The sequence below is a fragment of the Oncorhynchus mykiss genome, chromosome 17 (genome assembly GCF_057628025.1).
Source record: "Oncorhynchus mykiss isolate SJ-2025 chromosome 17, ASM5762802v1, whole genome shotgun sequence".
Classification (NCBI taxonomy): Eukaryota; Metazoa; Chordata; class Actinopteri; order Salmoniformes; family Salmonidae; genus Oncorhynchus; species Oncorhynchus mykiss.
Genome location: NC_143038.1, coordinates 43,456,319 through 43,475,000, shown reverse-complemented (window position 1 = coordinate 43,475,000; position 18,682 = coordinate 43,456,319). Strand labels below are relative to the sequence as shown.

The 18,682-nt window shown below is 42.2% G+C and overlaps 1 protein-coding gene across 4 annotated transcripts in view; it reads left to right on the top strand.

Moving 5' to 3' along the window:
- The window catches only part of LOC110493230 (disco-interacting protein 2 homolog B-A), an 86,258-nt gene extending 70,651 nt beyond the window's left edge, over positions 1–15,607 (top strand). For 2 of the 4 annotated variants that reach the window (XM_036950346.2, XM_036950344.2), the window contains exons 25-39: positions 331–354; positions 1,266–1,346; positions 1,473–1,596; positions 1,669–1,790; positions 3,023–3,134; positions 9,105–9,214; positions 9,469–9,599; positions 9,685–9,853; positions 9,924–10,094; positions 10,484–10,545; positions 10,643–10,700; positions 10,820–10,894; positions 11,090–11,264; positions 11,448–11,571; positions 11,755–15,607. In XM_036950346.2, the coding sequence (XP_036806241.1) occupies positions 331–354; positions 1,266–1,346; positions 1,473–1,596; positions 1,669–1,790; positions 3,023–3,134; positions 9,105–9,214; positions 9,469–9,599; positions 9,685–9,853; positions 9,924–10,094; positions 10,484–10,545; positions 10,643–10,700; positions 10,820–10,894; positions 11,090–11,264; positions 11,448–11,571; positions 11,755–12,007 (1,791 nt within the window). In that variant the 3' untranslated portion in view covers positions 12,008–15,607. The remainder of the gene's footprint in view (positions 1–330; positions 355–1,265; positions 1,347–1,472; positions 1,597–1,668; positions 1,791–3,022; positions 3,135–9,104; positions 9,215–9,468; positions 9,600–9,684; positions 9,854–9,923; positions 10,095–10,483; positions 10,546–10,642; positions 10,701–10,819; positions 10,895–11,089; positions 11,265–11,447; positions 11,572–11,754) is intronic. The other 2 variants (XM_036950347.2, XM_036950345.2) reach the window with 1 other exon arrangement.
- The last annotated feature ends 3,075 nt before the right edge of the window (positions 15,608–18,682 follow it).

Here is an 18,682-nt window from a genome sequence, read left to right as displayed (position 1 = left end):
CCCATAGATAGCATGGTAAGGACTATAGCAGTTGCTGGTACTACTAACCTGGCCATTGTTTGTAGCCAACACTACAAACAATGGCATGCCTACTGCCGGATAGTCACGTTCGGTGCGCTGTTGGTCTGCCACCGTATTGGTTGCAGACAGCGGTCCAATATGGGCTTGCCTGCAGTGGTGTGCTGCCTCTTCGCCACCATTGGTCCAGTAAGTGTTTGCTTGTTGGGTAGTTAGACAGGACAAGATAGCTGGTAAACCATGTGAGCAACATGATGCGTTCTTTCTTCTGTCCTAATGCACCCGTCTCTCTCTGGATGTAACATTACATAGCTCCGTATGTGGCCTACTATGATGGTAAGAGCTACTGCCCCCTCCCTACCCACCACACCCTGGTTCTTCCTTAGCTTCTGTCTGCAATGTGCTGTACAGTGACGCGCTCAATGTGAATGCGGTTATTTTTCAGTTGCACACGCAAATAATTATATGGATGCATCGCTAAGTTCTGGCAAGATGTGAGATCTTGCATGGTGTCAGAATTGATGCTCTGAATTTACACGCGCTAATGTATTATGCCATGTATTTTCCTTCTGCATCACAGCACAGTTATGGGGACAGTCTGTCGTGGCATCTCTTAATGTCACCTTATGCCCCATGCCTTCCATTGGCTCCCATCATCTCCTGAATGTTCAAAACATTACACACACAGACACACACAGGTCTTGCTCGTCTGCAGAATTGTTTGGACTCCAAGGAAGGCCCTGCAAGCCATCTTCCCGAGATCCAAACATGCACATCTGCTCTTCATGTGCTTTGCTGTTTTTCCCCAATTGATTTCTCCCCATAATTGCTATTAGCTACAACTTAAATCAGTTTTTCATTATTTTAAGGAGTAGTTTCGATAATGCTGCATGGTGTAAATTGACAATTTCCTTGATATTTTGCCAATGGGAGTGACAGTTGCCTTCCTCCTGGTAGAAAAGCTACCAACGGAGGACATTTTGGCTTCAGGGCTATTTACTGCAGTGCACCTGTATTGGCCATCTTCATGTCCTTAGACTTACTGTAACTTAAGGGAATTAACTTGATGAAATTCAAGTTCTGTCAGGTTTGTCCCATCAGCAAAATACAACTCCTATTAGATTTATTTGTAGTTATTTAGTGTTGATATTAATATATATTTTTCCCCTCATGTTGATATACAATTGATATGCATATTGATACGATTGCTATGTAATGACCTTTGACCATGTCTTTTCTCTCCTCAGCACCAGTTCCTGTCCGAGGCTCTACAGTGGAGGGCACAGACTGACCCAGACCACTGTCTCTATGTGCTGCTCAATGCAAAGGTAGCACTATCACTCTTATAGACTCACTCTCACACGTATTACAGTAAACAGAACCCCCCCATATACAGTTGTGCCCAGTTGTAAATAAACCCCTTGCCCCTACCCTTTCTAACTCCTGTGTTTCAGGGGGTAGCGGTATCCACAGCAACATGTGTGCAGCTGCATAAGCGGGCGGAGAAGATTGCAGTGGCGCTCACAGAGAAAGGCAGCATCAACACCGGGGACAACGTGGTGCTGCTCTACCCTCCTGGTGAGTCCTTTCGGTCTGTCCGTCAGACTCTGTTGAGGATGACATAAAGTTACAGTCGGTCTCTCTCTCTAGGTATTGACCTGATAGCCTCCTTCTATGGCTGTCTGTACGCTGGCTGTGTTCCTGTCACTGTCAGACCTCCTCATCCACAGAACCTGGCAGCCACACTTCCCACTGTCCGCATGATCATCGACGTAAGTGTGTGTGTTTGTGTGTATACAGTTGAAGTCAGAAGTTTACATACAACTTAGCCAAATACATTTAAACTCAGTTTTTCACAATTCCTGACATTTAATCCTAGTAAAAATTCCCTGCCTTAGGTCAGTTAGGATAACCACTTTATTTTCAGAATGTGAAATGTCAGAATAATATTAGAGAGAATGATTTATTTCAGCTTTTATTTATTTTATCACATTCCCAGTGGGTCAGAAGTTTACATACACTCAATTAGTATTTGTTAGCATTGCCTTTAAATTGTTTAATTTGGGTCAAACATTTTCGGTAGCCTTCCACAAGCTTCTCACAATAAGTTGGGTGAATTTTGGCCCATTCCTCCTGACAGAGCTGGTGTAACTGAGTCAGGTTTATAGGCCTCCTTGCTCGCACACGCATTTTCAGTTCTGCCCACAAATTTTCTAGGATTGAGGTCAGGGCTTTGTGATGGCCACTCCAATACCTTGACTTTGCTGTCCTTAAGCCGGTTTGCCACAACTTTTGAAGTATGCTTGGGGTCATTGTCCATTTGGAAGACTCATTTGTGACCAAGCTTTAACTTCCTGACTGATGTCTTGAGATGTTGCTTCAATATAGCCACATAATTTCCCTTCCTCAATATGCCATCTATTTTGTGAAGTACACCAGTCCCTCCTGCAGCAAAGCACCCCCACAACATGATGCTGCTACCCCCGCGCTTCACGGTTGGGATGGTGTTCTTCTGCTTGCAATCCTCCCCCCCTTTTCCCCCAAACATAACAATGGTCATTGTGGCCAAACAGTTCTATTTTTGTTTCATCAGACCAGAGGACATTTCTCCAAAAAGTACGATCTTTAAAGCCACAGTCAACTTAGTGTAGGTAAACTTCTGACCCACTGGAATTGTGATACAGTGGATTATAAGTGAAATAATCTGTCTAATCAATTGTTGGAAAAAGTACTTGTGTCATGCACAAAGTCGATGTCCTAACTGACTTGCCAAAACTATAGTTTGTTAACAAGAAATTTGTGTAGTGGTTGAAAAACGAGTTTTAATGACTATAACCTAAGTGTATGTAAACTTCCGACTTCAACTGTATGTGCTATCTTTTGATCAAGTCAGTGTATGAGGATGGGTGCTTTCTTATGTGCATAGTGTTTGAGTGTAATTATTTTGGTCTTCCAAAGGTAGACAAACTAACATGTTGTTTGTGGTGCCTCTGTCTGTCCCCAGGTCAGTAAAGCTGCCTGTATCCTTACCACTCAGAACCTCATGAGGATCCTACGCTCTAAAGAGGCTGCTGCCACTCTGAACATTAAAACATGGCCGACAATCATAGACACAGGTACCAAAGACCAGGGGTTCTTAAACTTTTTGGTCCCGGGGACCCCTTTTGTGGTAGCAAATTCACACCCTCATATTCAGAACACAACTTGAGTGAGATAAAAATAGCATACAATGAGTTGTACTATGACTTTGGCAGTGCATGGCCAGATGAACCAAGTCTCAGGCCCTGGGATGGAACATAGAGCATTTTTTTTTTTTTTTTTGCAAATTTCCTGCAATTCTACACATTTTGCCATGAGGCAGAGAGAAAACTTTGCTGTTTAAAATTTTAATTACAGTGCATTTATGTAAAGTATTGAGTTAATAATTGGTGGACTACTGTGGATACCAATATCCCTGTGAGCTTCCCATGTACGTGATGCCCAGGTTTAAGAAGATATATGGTATATTAATTATATTGTATTGTATTGTATTATACCCTCTAAACTTATTCCATAGATCCCTTGGACAAAATTACTTTAATCTATTTTAAAAAAGGTGTGTATATATATATATATATATGTGTATATATATATATATATATATATATATATATATTTTTTTTTTACATTTTTTTTGAGCAGTGTATTTATACACACACATATATATATATATATATATATATATATATATATATATATGTGTGTGTGTGTGTGTGTGTGTGTGTGTGTGTGTGTGTGTGTATATATATATATATATATACACATACACACACACATGCTTGCTCTCTCTCTCTATATATATATATATATATATATATATATATATATATATATAGAGCAAGCGTGTGTGTATGTATGTATATATATATATATGTGTGTGTGTGTGTGTGTGTGTATATATATATATATATATATATATATATATATATATATATATATATATATATATATACACACACACACATATATATACATACATATACACATATGCTTGCTCTATATATATATATATATATACAGTGCCTTGCGAAAGTATTCGGCCCCTTTGAACTTTGCGACCTTTTGCCACATTTCAGGCTTCAAACATAAAGATATAAAACTGTATTTTTTTGTGAAGAATCAACAACAAGTGGGACAAAATCATGAAGTGGAACGACATTTATTGGATATTTCACACTTTTTTAACAAATCAAAAACTGAAAAATTGGGCGTGCAAAATTATTCAGCCCCTTTACTTTCAGTGCAGCAAACTCTCTCCAGAAGTTCAGTGAGGATCTCTGAATGATCCAATGTTGACCTAAATGACTAATGATGATAAATACAATCCACCTGTGTGTAAGTCTCCGTATAAATGCACCTGCACTGTGATAGTCTCAGAGGTCCGTTAAAAGCGCAGAGAGCATCATGAAGAACAAGGAACACACCAGGCAGGTCCGAGATACTGTTGTGAAGAAGTTTAAAGCCGGATTTGGATACAAAAAGATTTCCCAAGCTTTAAACATCCCAAGGAGCACTGTGCAAGCGATAATATTGAAATGGAAGGAGTATCAGACCACTGCAAATCTACCAAGACCTGGGCCGTCCCTCTAAACTTTCAGCTCATACAAGGAGAAGACTGATCAGAGATGTAGCCAAGAGGCCCATGATCACTCTGGATGAACTGCAGAGATCTACAGCTGAGGTGGGAGACTCTGTCCATAGGACAACAATCAGTCGTATATTGCACAAATCTGGCCTTTATGGAAGAGTGACAAGAAGAAATAAAAAGTGTTGTTTAAAGTTTGCCACAAGCCACTTGGGAGACACACCAAACATGTGGAAGAAGGTGCTCTGGTCAGATGAAACCAAAATTGAACTTTTTGGCAACAATGCAAAACGTTATGTTTGGCGTAAAAGCAACACAGCTGAACACACCATCCCCACTGTCAAACATGGTGGTGGCAGCATCATGGTTTGGGACTGCTTTTCTTCAGCAGGGACAGGGAAGATGGTTAAAATTGATGGGAAGATGGATGGAGCCAAATACAGGACCATTCTGGAAGAAAACCTGATGGAGTCTGCAAAAGACCTGAGACTTGGACGGAGATTTGTCTTCCAACAAGACAATGATCCAAAGCATAAAGCAAAATCTACAATGGAATGGTTCAAAAATAAACATATCCAGGTGTTAGAATGGCCAAGTCAAAGTCCAGACCTGAATCCAATCGAGAATCTGTGGAAAGAACTGAAAACTGCTGTTCACAAATGCTCTCCATCTAACCTCACTGAGCTCGAGCTGTTTTGCAAGGAGGAATGGGAAAAAATGTCAGTCTCTCGATGTGCAAAACTGATAGAGGCATACCCCAAGCGACTTACAGCTGTAATTGCAGCAAAAGGTGGCGCTACAAAGTATTAACTTAAGGGGGCTGAATAATTTTGCACGCCCAATTTTTCAGTTTTTGATTTGTTAAAAAAGTTTGAAATATCCAGTAAATGTAGTTCCACTTCATGATTGTGTCCCACTTGTTGTTGATTCTTCACAAAAAAATAAAGTTTTATATCTTTATGTTTGAAGCCTGAAATGTGGCAAAAGGCCGCAAAGTTCAAGGGGGCCGAATACTTTCGCAAGGCACTGTATATATATATATATATATATATATATATATATATATATATATATATATATATATATATATATATATATATCGAGCAAGCATATGTGTGTATATATATATATATATACACTGCTCAAAAAAAATAAAGGGAACACTTAAACAACACAATGTAACTCCAAGTCAATCACACTTCTGTGAAATCAAACTGTCCACTTAGGAAGCAACACTGATTGACAATAAATGTCACATGCTGTTGTGCAAATGGAATAGACAACAGGTGGAAATTATAGGCAATTAGCAAGACACCCCCAATAAAGGAGTGGTTCTGCAGGTGGTGACCACAGACCACTTCTCAGTTCCTATGCTTCCTGGCTGATGTTTTGGTCACTTTTGAATGCTGGCGGTGCTTTCACTCTAGTGGTAGCATGAGACGGAGTCTACAACCCACACAAGTGGCTCAGGTAATGCAGCTCATCCAGGATGGGACATCAATGCGAGCTGTGGCAAGAAGGTTTGCTGTGTCTGTCAGCGTAGTGTCCAGAGCATGGAGGCGCTACCAGGACACAGGCCAGTACATCAGGAGACGTGGAGGAGGCCGTAGGAGGGCAACAAACCAGCAGCAGGACCGCTACCCCCGCCTTTGTGCAAGGAGGAGCAGGAGGAGCACTGCCAGAGCCCTGCAAAATGACCTCCTGCAGGCCACAAATGTGCATGTGTCTGCTCAAACGGTCAGAAACTTACTCCATGAGGGTGGTATGAGGGCCCGGCGTCCACAGGTGGGGGTTGTGCTTACAGCCCAACAGGACGTTCGGCATTTGCCAGAGACCACCAAGATTGGCAAATTCACCACTGGCACCCTGTGCTCTTCACAGATGAAAGCAGGTTCACACTGAGCCCATGTGACAGACGTGACAGAGTCTGGAGACGCCGTGGAGAACGTTCTGCTGCCTGCAACACCCTCCAGCATGACTGGTTTGGCGGTGGGTCAGTCATGGTGTGGGGTGGCATTTCTTTGGGGGGCCGCACAGCCCTCCATGTGCTCGCCAGAGGTAGCCTGACTGCCATCAGGTACCGAGATGAGATCCTCAGACCCCTTGTGAGACCATATGCTGGTGCGGTTGGCCCGGGGTTCCTCCTAATGCAAGACAATGCTAGACCTCATGTGGCTGGAGTGTGTCAGCAGTTCCTGCAAGAGGAAGGCATTGATGCTATGGACTGGCCGGCCCGTTCCCCAGACCTGAATCCAATTGAGCACATCTGGGACATCATGTCTCGCTCCATCCACCAACGCCACGTTGCACCACAGACTGTCCAGGAGTTGGCGGATGCTTTAGTCTAGGTCTGGGAGGAGATCTGTCAGGAGACCATCCGCCACCTCATCAGGACCATGCCCAGGCGTTGTAGGGAGGTCATACAGGCACGTGGAGGCCACACACACTACTAAGCCTCATTTAGACTTGTTTTAAGGACATTACATCAAAGTTGGATCAGCCTGTAGTGTGGTTTTCTACTTTAATTTTGAATGTGACTCCAAATCCAGACCTCCATGGGTTGATAAATTCCATTGATAATTTGTGTGATTTTGTTTTCAGCACATTCAACTATGTAAAGAAAAAAGTATTTAATAAGAATATTTCATTCATTCAGATCTAGGATGTGTTATTTTAGTGTTCCCTTAATTTTTTTGAGCAGTATATATATACAGTGCCTTGCGAAAGTATTCGGCCCCCTTGAACTTTGCGACCTTTTGACACATTTCAGGCTTCAAACATAAAGATATAAAACTGTATTTGTTTTGGGACACATACATGAAGTGGAACGACATTTATTGGATATTCCAAACTTTTTTAACAAATCAAAAACTGAAAAATTGGGCGTGCAAAATTATTCAGCCCCCTTAAGTTAATACTTTGTAGCGCCACCTTTTGCTGTGATTACAGCTGTAAGTCGCTTGGGGTATGTCTCTATCAGTTTTGCACATCGAGAGACTGACATTTTTTCCCATTCCTCCTTGCAAAACAGCTTGAGCTCAGTGAGGTTGGATGGAGAGCATTTGTGAACAGCAGTTTTCAGTTCTTTCCACAGATTCTCGATTGGATTCAGGTCTGGACTTTGACTTGGCCATTCTAACACCTGGATATGTTTATTTTTGAACCATTCCATTGTAGATTTTGCTTTATGTTTTGGATCATTGTCTTGTTGGAAGACAAATCTCCGTCCCAGTCTCAGGTCTTTTGCAGACTCCATCAGGTTTTCTTCCAGAATGGTCCTGTATTTGGCTCCATCCATCTTCCCATCAATTTTAACCATCTTCCCTGTCCCTGCTGAAGAAAAGCAGGCCCAAACCATGATGCTGCCACCACCATGTTTGACAGTGGGGATGGTGTGTTCAGAGTGATGAGCTGTGTTGCTTTTACGCCAAACATAACATTTTTGCATTGTTGCCAAAAAGTTCAATTTTGGTTTCATCTGACCAGAGCACCTTCTTCCACATGTTTGGTGTGTCTCCCAGGTGGCTTGTGGCAAACTTTAAACAACACTTTTCATGGATATCTTTAAGAAATGGCTTTCTTCTTGCCACTCTTCCATAAAGGCCAGATTTGTGCAATATACGACTGATTGTTGTCCTATGGACAGAGTCTCCCACCTCAGCTGTAGATCTCTGCAGTTCATCCAGAGTGATCATGGGCCTCTTGGCTGCATCTCTGATCAGTCTTCTCCTTGTATGAGCTGAAAGTTTAGAGGGACGGCCAGGTCTTGGTAGATTTGCAGTGGTCTGATACTCCTTCCATTTCAATATTATCGCTTGCACAGTGCTCCTTGGGATGTTTAAAGCTTGGGAAATCTTTTTGTATCCAAATCCGGCTTTAAACTTCTTCACAACAGTATCTCGGACCTGCCTGGTGTGTTCCTTGTTCTTCATGATGCTCTCTGCGCTTTTAACGGACCTCTGAGACTATCACAGTGCAGGTGCATTTATACGGAGACTTGATTACACACAGGTGGATTGTATTTATCATCATTAGTCATTTAGGTCAACATTGGATCATTCAGAGATCCTCACTGAACTTCTGGAGAGAGTTTGCTGCACTGAAAGTAAAGGGGCTGAATAATTTTGCACGCCCAATTTTTCAGTTTTTGATTTGTTAAAAAAGTTTTAAATATCCAATAAATGTCGTTCCACTTCATGATTGTGTTGTTGATTCTTCACAAAAAAATACAGTTTTATATCTTTATGTTTGAAGCCTGAAATGTGGCAAAAGGTCGCAAAGTTCAAGGGGGCCGAATACTTTCACAAGGCACTGTATATATATGCTTGCTTACTTGCTCTGGCTGCGTACCCCTAAAGTACCTCCACACCCCACTTTGAGAACCCCTGCCATAGAAGATACAGAACATATATAACCTGAGCCAGAGAATCTCAACCTTGTTGTGCACGTTCCCTTCTTCCAGATGACCTCCCTCGCCATAGACCCCCAACGATCTACAAGCCCCCCACGGCAGAGATGATCGCCTATCTGGACTTCAGTGTGTCCACCACGGGTATGCTCACTGGGGTCAAGGTAAGGTCATCTACAGGAGGCTACCGCTGGGTCTCAATACTCTAAAACAGCCCCAGATAGTTTGTAAACCTATGGTAGCCCATAAGCAGCCTACCATCGGCAAAGTCAGTAGCCAACGGCCCATTTTGCTCATCTGCTTTACAGTGGGCCAATGGCGGTAGCCATAACCATGGCTTTAGTAGTTGATTCTGCTTCTCTTATTGGTTGTTTCATTGTGATGTGTGTGTGATTGGCTGTGTGTCTCTGGCCATCAGATCTCCCATTCAGCAGTCAGTGCTCTGTGTCGCTCCATCAAGCTACAGTGTGAGCTCTACTCCTCACGCCAAATAGCCATCTGCCTGGACCCTTACTGTGGCTTGGGCTTCGTACTGTGGTGCCTCGCAAGGTAACACACACACACACAGGGTATCTTTACCTCTCTCGCTTACACACATACTGAACACACACCTTCTCTTGTTTCCTGTGTGTAGTGTGTATTCGGGCCACCAGTCCATCCTAATCCCTCCTATGGAGTTGGAGAGTTGTCTGCCCCTGTGGCTGAGCACCCTGAGCCAGTACCGCATCAGAGACACCTTCTGCTCCTACTCTGTCATGGAGCTCTGCACCAAGGGGATAGGCACGCAGACAGAGATACTCAAAGTGAGTACAATACATATACACACACACACGCACAAGCACACGCTAACTCTCCTTCTCTCTTTCCCTCCAGGCGCGGGGGCTGAATCTGTCATGTGTGAGGAGCTGTGTGGTGATAGCAGAGGAGCGTCCTCGTCTGGCCCTAACCATGTCATTCTCCAAGCTGTTTAAGGACCTGGGCCTCTCCCCCCGCGCTGTCAGCACAGCCTTTGGATCCAGGGTCAACCTGGCCATTTGCATGCAGGTATTCAACCAGCTAGAATCAGTTCTGTGAGGAGTTACTAGGCAACAGGGAATTTTATAAGATGGAAGCATAACTCACTTGTTTGGAAAGATAGACTTTTATTAATGGCTAAAGGAAAACATGAATGTTTTGACGGCCATGGCCAATGTTCCTATGATTTGTGGCTGAATCTTGACTCATGTTGTTTGATGCGCTAACCAGTGTCTCCCTGAACTGGAGGCTAAAGCCTTCTGTTAACTATACATACTAGAAGAGTCACATGTAAATAGAGGACTCTAAGGGTTGTCTGCCAGGTCAGCAGGACCTCACTGTATGTCTCCTCAAGGACTGATCCATGTACAGTGGATGTGTATCTGAGTTTTCAGTCAAGTTTTCTGTGTGTTTCTCAGGGAACCACTGGACCGGACCCCTCCACTGTGTATGTGGACATGAAGTCCCTCCGCCATGACAGGTGAGAATATATGTGTGAGCAGCTTTGACGCTGAGGATATTTTTGTTTTTACAATATTGAGTTCACCATCACAATGTGCTTTCACTTTCTGTCTCAGGGTGAGGCTGGTGGAGAGAGGGGCCCCTCAGAGTCTCCCTTTGATGGAGTCTGGAAAAGTAAGTCTCCCCTGATGGATCCACACACATTAAATGTTCTTTTGTATTCAGATACAGGATGAGTTGTTGTGGGAGTTTGTTGTTCACCATCAGTCTCTCTACTCTATCACTTTCTCTAGATCTTACCAGGAGTCAAGGTGATCATTGTGAACCCAGAGACCAGAGGACCTCTAGGAGATTCTCATCTAGGGGAGGTGAGGGGAGAGAGAATACTAATATTAGATTGAAAATGTCAACATGTGGCATTGATAAAAGGATGGGCAATAAGAAGGGTATAATTAGGAAAAACGCATATCCCTGTCAATAACCAACAATTCTCCTCATATATTACTCTCCTATTCCATCCTTAACTGTACATTGTCCCCTACTCTGCTCTCTGTCTCTGTCAGATCTGGATCAACAGCCCTCACAGTGCCAGTGGCTACTATACCATCTATGGAGAGGAGAGCCTGCAGGCCGACCACTTTAACACCAAGCTGAGCTTTGGAGACCCCAGGACCCTGTGGGCCAGGACTGGCTACCTGGGCTTCGTCAAGAGGACTGAACTACTGGATGCCGCTGGGCGTGAGTGGCTGGGCACGGTCAGGGATATGGAAGCTAACGCTAATGGCTAATATAAAAGGGGAGGCCTATGGAGGCTAACACTAATGGCTAACATGAAAAGGGAGACATACTAGGGATCTGATTAGGGCTAAATGAACTATCCCAACATTCCCAGTATTCAACATATTTCCTCTCTGTGGTCAGATCGTCATGACGCCCTGTTTGTGGTGGGTTCCTTGGATGAGACTCTGGAGCTTAGGGGACTGCGCTACCACCCCATCGACATCGAGACATCTGTGTCCCGGGCTCACCGCAGCATCGCAGAGAGGTCAGAACACTGGAGGGTCCCAGGAAACCTTACTTATTGTCCAATTGGTTTATCTGTTTTCATAATTGGAGGGAGATGAAGAGATTTCTTAGTGTTTGTGTGTGTACGTGCGCACGAGTGTACTGCATCTTTGTCTGACATTTGATTTTAATATAACCCCTTTTTCATATGTGTCCCATGCAGTGCGGTGTTCACGTGGACCAACCTACTGGTGGTGGTGGCTGAGCTGTGTGGCTCAGAGCAGGATGCCCTGGACCTGGTGCCCCTGGTCACCAATGTGGTGCTAGAGGAGCACCATCTTATCGTGGGCGTGGTGGTCATCGTGGACCCAGGGGTCATACCCATCAACTCCAGGGGAGAGAAACAGCGCATGCACCTCCGGGACTCCTTCCTGGCTGACCAACTGGACCCCATCTACGTGGCATATAATATGTGAGAGGCCAGGTGGATGCGCTGGGCAGATCATCGTATGGTGGAAAAGATTCCGGCTGTTGGAGTGGGGTTTGGGAAGAAAGTAGTTTGGACCAACCTGGTCCATAGACAGAAAATGCATGGTACCACAATGGGCAGTAGGAGGGGGTTGGCTGCACTTTATCGCACTGTATTGACACAGCCCTTTTTGGGGTGCATGTGGTTCAAATCTTAGGTCTTTTGCATTCCAGGTCTGTTGGATTTCAAGAGGCACTGTTGTGTTTTGAGATGTACACTGTATAAAATGGTGTATATATACAGTACCAGTCAAAAGTTTGGACACACCTACTTTTTACAATTTTATACATTGTAGAATAATAGTGAAGACATCAAAACTATGAAATAACACATATGGAATCATGTAGTAACCCAAAAAGTGTTAAACAAACCCAAAATATATTTGAGATTTGAGATTCTTCAAAGTAGCCACCCTTTGCCTTCATGACAGCTTTGCACACTCCTGGCATTATCTCAACCAGCTTCATGAGGTAGTCACTTGGAATGCATTTCAATTAACAGGTGTGCCTAATTTGTGGAATTTCTTTCCTTAATAGTGCATTTCAGCCAGTCAGATGTGTTGTGACAAGGTAGGGATGGTATTCAGAAGATGGCTCTATTTGTAAAAGACCAAGTACATATTATGGCAAGAAGAGCTCAAATAAGCAAAGACAAATGACATTCCATCATTACTTTAAGACATAAAGGTCAGTCAATACGGAAAATTGTGCAGTCGCAAAAAACGTCAAGCGCTATGATGAAACTGGCTCTCATGAGTAACCGCCACAGGAAAGGAAGACCCAGAGTTACCTCTACTGCAGAGGATAAGTTCAATAGAGTTAATTGCACCTCAGATTTCAGCACAAATAAATGGTTCACAGAGTTCAAGTAACAGACACATATCAACATCAACTGGAGACTGGGTGAATCAGGACGTCAGGACTTGATTGGGCCAAGAAACACAAGCAAAGGACATTAGACCGGTGGAAATGTGTGCTTGGAGATTTTTGGTTCCAACCGGCATGTCTTTGTGAGACGGAGGGTAGGTGAACGGAGGATCTCCGCATGCGTGGTTCCCATCGTGAACTATGGAGGAGGAGGTGTAATGGTGTGGGGGTGCTTTGCTGGTGACACTGTCTGTGATTTATTTACAATTCAAAGCACACTTAACCAGCATGGCTACCACGGCATTCTGCAGCGATAAGTCATCCCATCTGGTTTGAGCTTAGTGGGACTATCATTTGTTTTTCAACAGGACAATGACCCAACACACCTCCAGGCTGTGCAAAGGCTATTTGACCAAGAAGGAGAGTGATTGAGTTCTGCATCAGATGACCTGGCCTCCACAATCACCCGACATCAACCCAATTGAGATAGTTTGGGATGAGTTGGACCGCAGAGGGAAGGAAACGCACCCAACAAGTGCTCAGCATATGTGGGAACTCCTTCAAGACTGTTGGAAAAGCATTCCAGGTGAAGCTGGTTGAGAGAATGCCATGAGTGTGCAAAGCTGTCATCAAGGCAAAGGGTGGCTACTTTGAAGAATCTCAAATACAAAATATAATTTTATTTGTTTAACACTTTTTTGGTTACTACATGATTCCATATGTGTTATTTCATAGTTTGTATTCTACAATGTAGAAAATAGTAAAAATAAAGACAAACCCTTGAATGAGTAGGTGTCTCCAATCCTTTATCTGGCACTGTATATACACATACACACACACAAAAGTATGTGGACACCCCTTCAAATTAGTGGATTCAGCTATTTCAGCCAAACCCGTTGCTGACAGGTGTATAAAATCGAGCACACAGCCAGGCAATCTCCATAGAGAAACATTGGCAGTAGAATGGCCTTACTGAAAAGCTCAGTGACTTTCAACATGGGACCGTCAGAGGATGCCACCTTTCCAACAAGTCAGTTCGTCACATTCGTCAACAGTACGTGCTGTTATTGTGAATTGGAAACGTCTAGGAGCAACAACGGCTCAGCTGCAAGTGGTTGGCCACACAAGCTCACAGAACGGGACTGCTGAAACGCGTAGCGCATAAACATTGCCTGTCGTCATTTGCAACACTCACTATAGAGTTCCAAACTGTCTCTGGAAGTAACATTGGAACAAGAACTGTTCGTCCGGAGCTTCATGAAATAGGTTTCCATGGCCGAGCAGCCGCACACAAACCTAAGATCACCATGCGCAATGCCAAGCGGTGGCTGGAGTGGTGTAAAGCTCACCTCCATTGGAGTCTAGAGCAGTGGAAACTCGTTCTCTGGAGTGATGAATCACACTTCACCATCTGCCAGTCCGACGGACGATTCTGGGTTTGGCAAATGCTAGGAGAACGCAAGCTTCCCCAATGCATAGTGCCAACTGAAGATTTTGGTGGAGGAATAATGGTTTGGGGCTGTTGTTCATGGTTCGGGCTCGGCCCCTTAGTTTCAGGGAAGGGAAATCTTAACGCTACATCATACAATAACATTCTAGATGATTCTATGCTTCCAACGTTGTGGTAACAGTTTGGTGAAGACCCTTTCCTGTTTCAGCATGACAATACCCCTGTGCACAAAGGCGAGGTCCATACAGAAATGGTTTGTGGAGATTGGTGTGGAAGAACTTGACTGGCCTGCACAGAGCCCTGACCTCAACCCCATTGAACACCTTTGGGATAAATTGGAACCCCGACTGTGAGCCAGGCCTAATCGTCCAACATCAGTGCCTGACCTCACAAATGTTCTTGTGGTTGAATGGAAGCAAGTCCCCGCAGCAATGTTCCAACATCTAGTGGAAAGCCTTCCCAGAAGAGTGAAGGCTGTTATAGCAGCAAAGGCGGGGACCAACTCCATATTAATGCCCATGATTTAGGAATGAGATATATATTTATTTAGTGTTATATTTATATATATCCACCCGGACAGAGTCAGTGTCTACACCAAACACAGCTTTCAACTGGAAGGGAAGAGAACTCTACTCTTGCCACACCCTCTACGGCCCTCTTGCCCAATCACACAACACCTCAACAGCCTGAATGGCCCTCTATTTGCACAGTGTCAGGGAGTATTAAGGTGCTGAAGTCAATCATACCTCTCTCCCCACTCCTCCAAGATCCAATCATCTGGAAGGTATTGCGAGGGGCCAAATACATGAGGACTTCCTGTCTCTGGGGACATAATTTCCTGGGGTTGAGTGATACAGTATGTACTAAAGACATTCATCTTACTCCATTCTTGCTGGCTTTCCTCCCCAAGCTTTCCAGGTCTTACCCAGTCCTTGTTTTTTAAAATTATCTTTAACTTATTCTAAATGCTTGTGCTTGCTTCACCCTGCAGTGACGTATCTGTGCACTTTGAGGCAGGGGTTTATGAAGGATGTGTAAAGGCATGTTATAACACTAATGAACACACATTAGATAGACCAATCAGAAGCAGTAGAGGAAATTACATCAATCAGTCATCATTGGCTGTACTTGCATCACAGGTTTATTGCTTGAAAAGGCTAAATAAGAAATGGAACACATTCTCAACTTTCTTGAATTAAGATTACTTCTTGCCTTATAAAACTTTGCCCATACATGTTTTGTTTTTGTCCATTGCTGTTCTTCCATTTCATAACTTTGTGTTATTGGAGTGATAATCCTGATTTGATTTCCAAAGGGGATGTTTGGAGTAGAACGTGGAGGCCATTTACTGTACTGTACCCATCAAGGACTCTGTATTTTAGATATACTGTATTTCACTGTATAGATATTATTTTAAAATTGTATGTATAAATGTAAAAAAAAAAAAAAAAAGATATTTATCTCTCTCACCTGATAGTTTTCTGGAAAGCTAACCTAGTTGTGAACAGATGGTGGCGAAAGATTATTGTACATAAGATTTTTTTTTAAATGTAATGGTAAAGACTAGTGAATTCAAGATCTTAACACTGATCTTGCACGTGTCTATTTTTGATTATCTAATTATGCACATTCCTCATGTTCAAGGAGCATATTAATTGTGAGGAATCATTTTTGAGGAATCCAAGTTCACTAGGGGTTAGCAGAATGGAACCAGCTAATAGTGCCAGGAGTTTTCCCTGGTCAAGTCACATCAAGCTCGAAGGACCTTGAAAACCACGCCACCATGAATAAGGTTGTCAGGGATTTGTACAGTCAGCCATAACTCCTGGGCCCAACCAGAGATTGGTTTGATGTTATGAGCTTGGGGAGAACGATGAAACCATTATAATGACTGTTTTGTGGCATAGTAAAGAAAGCTCTTATTTTTTGTATGAACCACTGATCAATTTGATTAGATGGAGTGTACTTTTCAGTGAGTGTCCAAAGCTGAGTGATTGAAGAATGTGAGTGAGAGAATTTGGCAATGCAACATTTTGCATATGAAAAGGACTTTCAGGGCCCCAATTTGCAAAAGTAGGACTGTCGTATATAATGTAATTAATTATACATTGGCCACTATCATAGTGGTCAGGTTTGAAAATGTAATCATATTCTACTTTAAATCACTGGAACCTGTTTTTATTTTCCCCTGTTAACTTCAATTGCACACCTGAGCCAATCGTATTGTTGGAATCAATAAGGTAGTATTTTATTGAAACCGGAGAACAACATCCACCTGTTTAGGTTTTATTATGTTCCTCTCCTCTCCACACACAATGTTTAGCACTCGGGGAGAAAAGTTTATAATTTACTGTAACCTTTAGAAGTTTTCACGTTATTATTATATTGTATGCTCCTTCCTGTCTGTAAGGTTCTAGTGATCCTCAAAATAACATTTTTTCTCCTTGCAGTGGTGTAGGAGTCCATGATGAACTATTCATTATTATTGTCTAACATGTCTATGCGTAAATAGTTTGTTGTTTTGTTATTTTCAATCCCCCTCCATCTTAAATGTGTGAATGGGGTTTGTCTATATGTAACATTCAGTCATGTTCAACACTACAGCTTAAAAGTTTGCATTCAATTTTGTTGTAAAATATGAATAAGAACATTATGGGAAGGTTCTGGACCAGAAATGTGTGTGAGTTAAATAATTGCCCCCCTTATGCTGTTCAATCACAATGTTTAGAGCGATGAGAAGTTTACCGTATGATTTAACCCTATCTATTCCGAAAAACTATAGCAGTGACAAGTTATAGCGCCATATCCTACATTTGAATTAAAGTTCCAAGTTCACCATGGAATGTCTGTCTGCATGACACAGAGACCAAGCACACATCGGCATCAGATTCAAGCACAAAAGGGATCGTTTTTTTTTGGGGGGGGGGGGACATTTCAGGGAACAATAGTTGGCTACTCTGACAACCGAGTGAATAATTCTCCCCATGTTGTGTATGTTTGTCACAGGAGTTGCTTGTCATTACTACTAACTGCAATTAATCTACCACTGGGAGGTCAATAAGGGCTTCCTCTTCTCTCTGCTCTCTCCAAAATACTTTTTGACACTATGCAATCAATGGCCGTGCAGTTTAACCCCAATGTTTACACAGCCAGGGGGAAATTCATGTTGCTTATACATTTTGTAATAAATTTACACAAAGAGGACTTCAATTTGATGTGTGGTATTGTACATATAGCACTGCACATATCTCTTTATCTGAGTTGTTCAATTAATATTTTGTGTATGCACTCTTGGTATGCTGTGTTCATAAATTATTTGGTTAATAATAATCTCAATTAAAGGCGGGGCTGATCTTCCTGATTTAGCCTCGGTTTCAATTCTCATCATTAGGAAATGTGACAGAACAAGATTTGGGTTTTGGAGGCTTGCTTTGATGTGGGTGTCTCTTGTGTATGTTCAAACGTGGGAGGCGTTTTTTATATATATATATATATATATATATATATACATACATACACACATACATACATACATACATACATACATACATACATACATACATAATCTATGAGCAGAAATACTGTTTACCTCAATTAGCCACAAAATCTCAAATGAGCTTCAGCCCCTTGTCATTTGTGAGTGAGATATATATATATACATACATACATACATACAGTTACGGTACCCTTCATTCTGTGACATACCATTTTTTTTCCTAATTAGCTCGCAAATCTCTGTTTTGGATGAGACTGACTTTATGACCAAAATTATCCTATTTACACTTTATAGTCAATTTTGACAATAGAATAAATGTTCCTAACTCATTTTGATGCCACATATGCCATTTTCAAAAGGAGTAGTTACGTTCAGTTGCTCTTTAAAAACAGGTCATATCCATAGTCAGTCATAGTGATTTAATTGTCTTCTGAATTAATTTAGCTAATTTATTTTTTAAATAAATACTTGATTATATTATACTACCCTAACCCCATTATTTTCACTCATTTCATTTAGTAAATTGGTTATAATTGCTGTTTTATACTGAAATTGAAAAAATGAATTAAAGACTGATTTTACAGCAAATCATTATTTTCTGTTTTTAAATTTTTTGAGTTCCTTGAGTTCAAGGACATTACTCATGTGTATGGGCGGGTAACTGGATTTGTTAAAGGTGCTGTCTGTCACATTTTATTGATCGTTTCAACTATTGAAATATACCCCTTTGTTTTTGAAGAATACAACTAATAAATACTGTACCTAAAGCTTATCTATAGCTTATCTATCTATAGCTTAGTATTACTAAGC